The sequence below is a fragment of the Penaeus monodon genome, chromosome 30 (genome assembly GCF_015228065.2).
Source record: "Penaeus monodon isolate SGIC_2016 chromosome 30, NSTDA_Pmon_1, whole genome shotgun sequence".
In the NCBI taxonomy this organism is placed as follows: Eukaryota; Metazoa; Arthropoda; class Malacostraca; order Decapoda; family Penaeidae; genus Penaeus; species Penaeus monodon.
The window spans coordinates 11,053,318-11,053,611 of record NC_051415.1 but is presented as its reverse complement, the minus strand read 5'-3'; the positions used below and the strand labels follow the sequence as shown (position 1 = coordinate 11,053,611).

Here is a 294-nt window from a genome sequence, read left to right as displayed (position 1 = left end):
ACCACACACACACACATTCTTTTTTTGTCCCTTACCTGTATGAACCAGAAACAACCTATATCGATTGGGTAAGGGTCAGGATAATCAGGTGAGCTAATGCGCGTGCTTGTAGTGATGTGTCCCCCGCAGAGGTAATGAGGCTCAACCAAGAGACTGAACCCGAGTCCAGTGGCGCCCTGAGGACCCGTTTTGAACTGCACGTTAGTCGAGTCCTGCGAGGTGTGGTAGGAGACTTCACCGTGGCCGCAAGTGCTTTGGAAAAATAACAGAAAAAAATTTGTTTGCGCATATCGT

General features: G+C 48.6%; 1 protein-coding gene across 1 annotated transcript in view; it reads right to left on the bottom strand.

The window, feature by feature from the left end:
• Nucleotides 1–294, bottom strand: part of LOC119592513 (cubilin-like) — a 16,106-nt gene that overhangs the window by 4,290 nt on the left and 11,522 nt on the right. Inside the window, exon 5 of the mRNA XM_037941363.1 lies at nt 36–257. Coding sequence (XP_037797291.1) covers nt 36–257 — 222 coding nt within the window. The remainder of the gene's footprint in view (nt 1–35; nt 258–294) is intronic.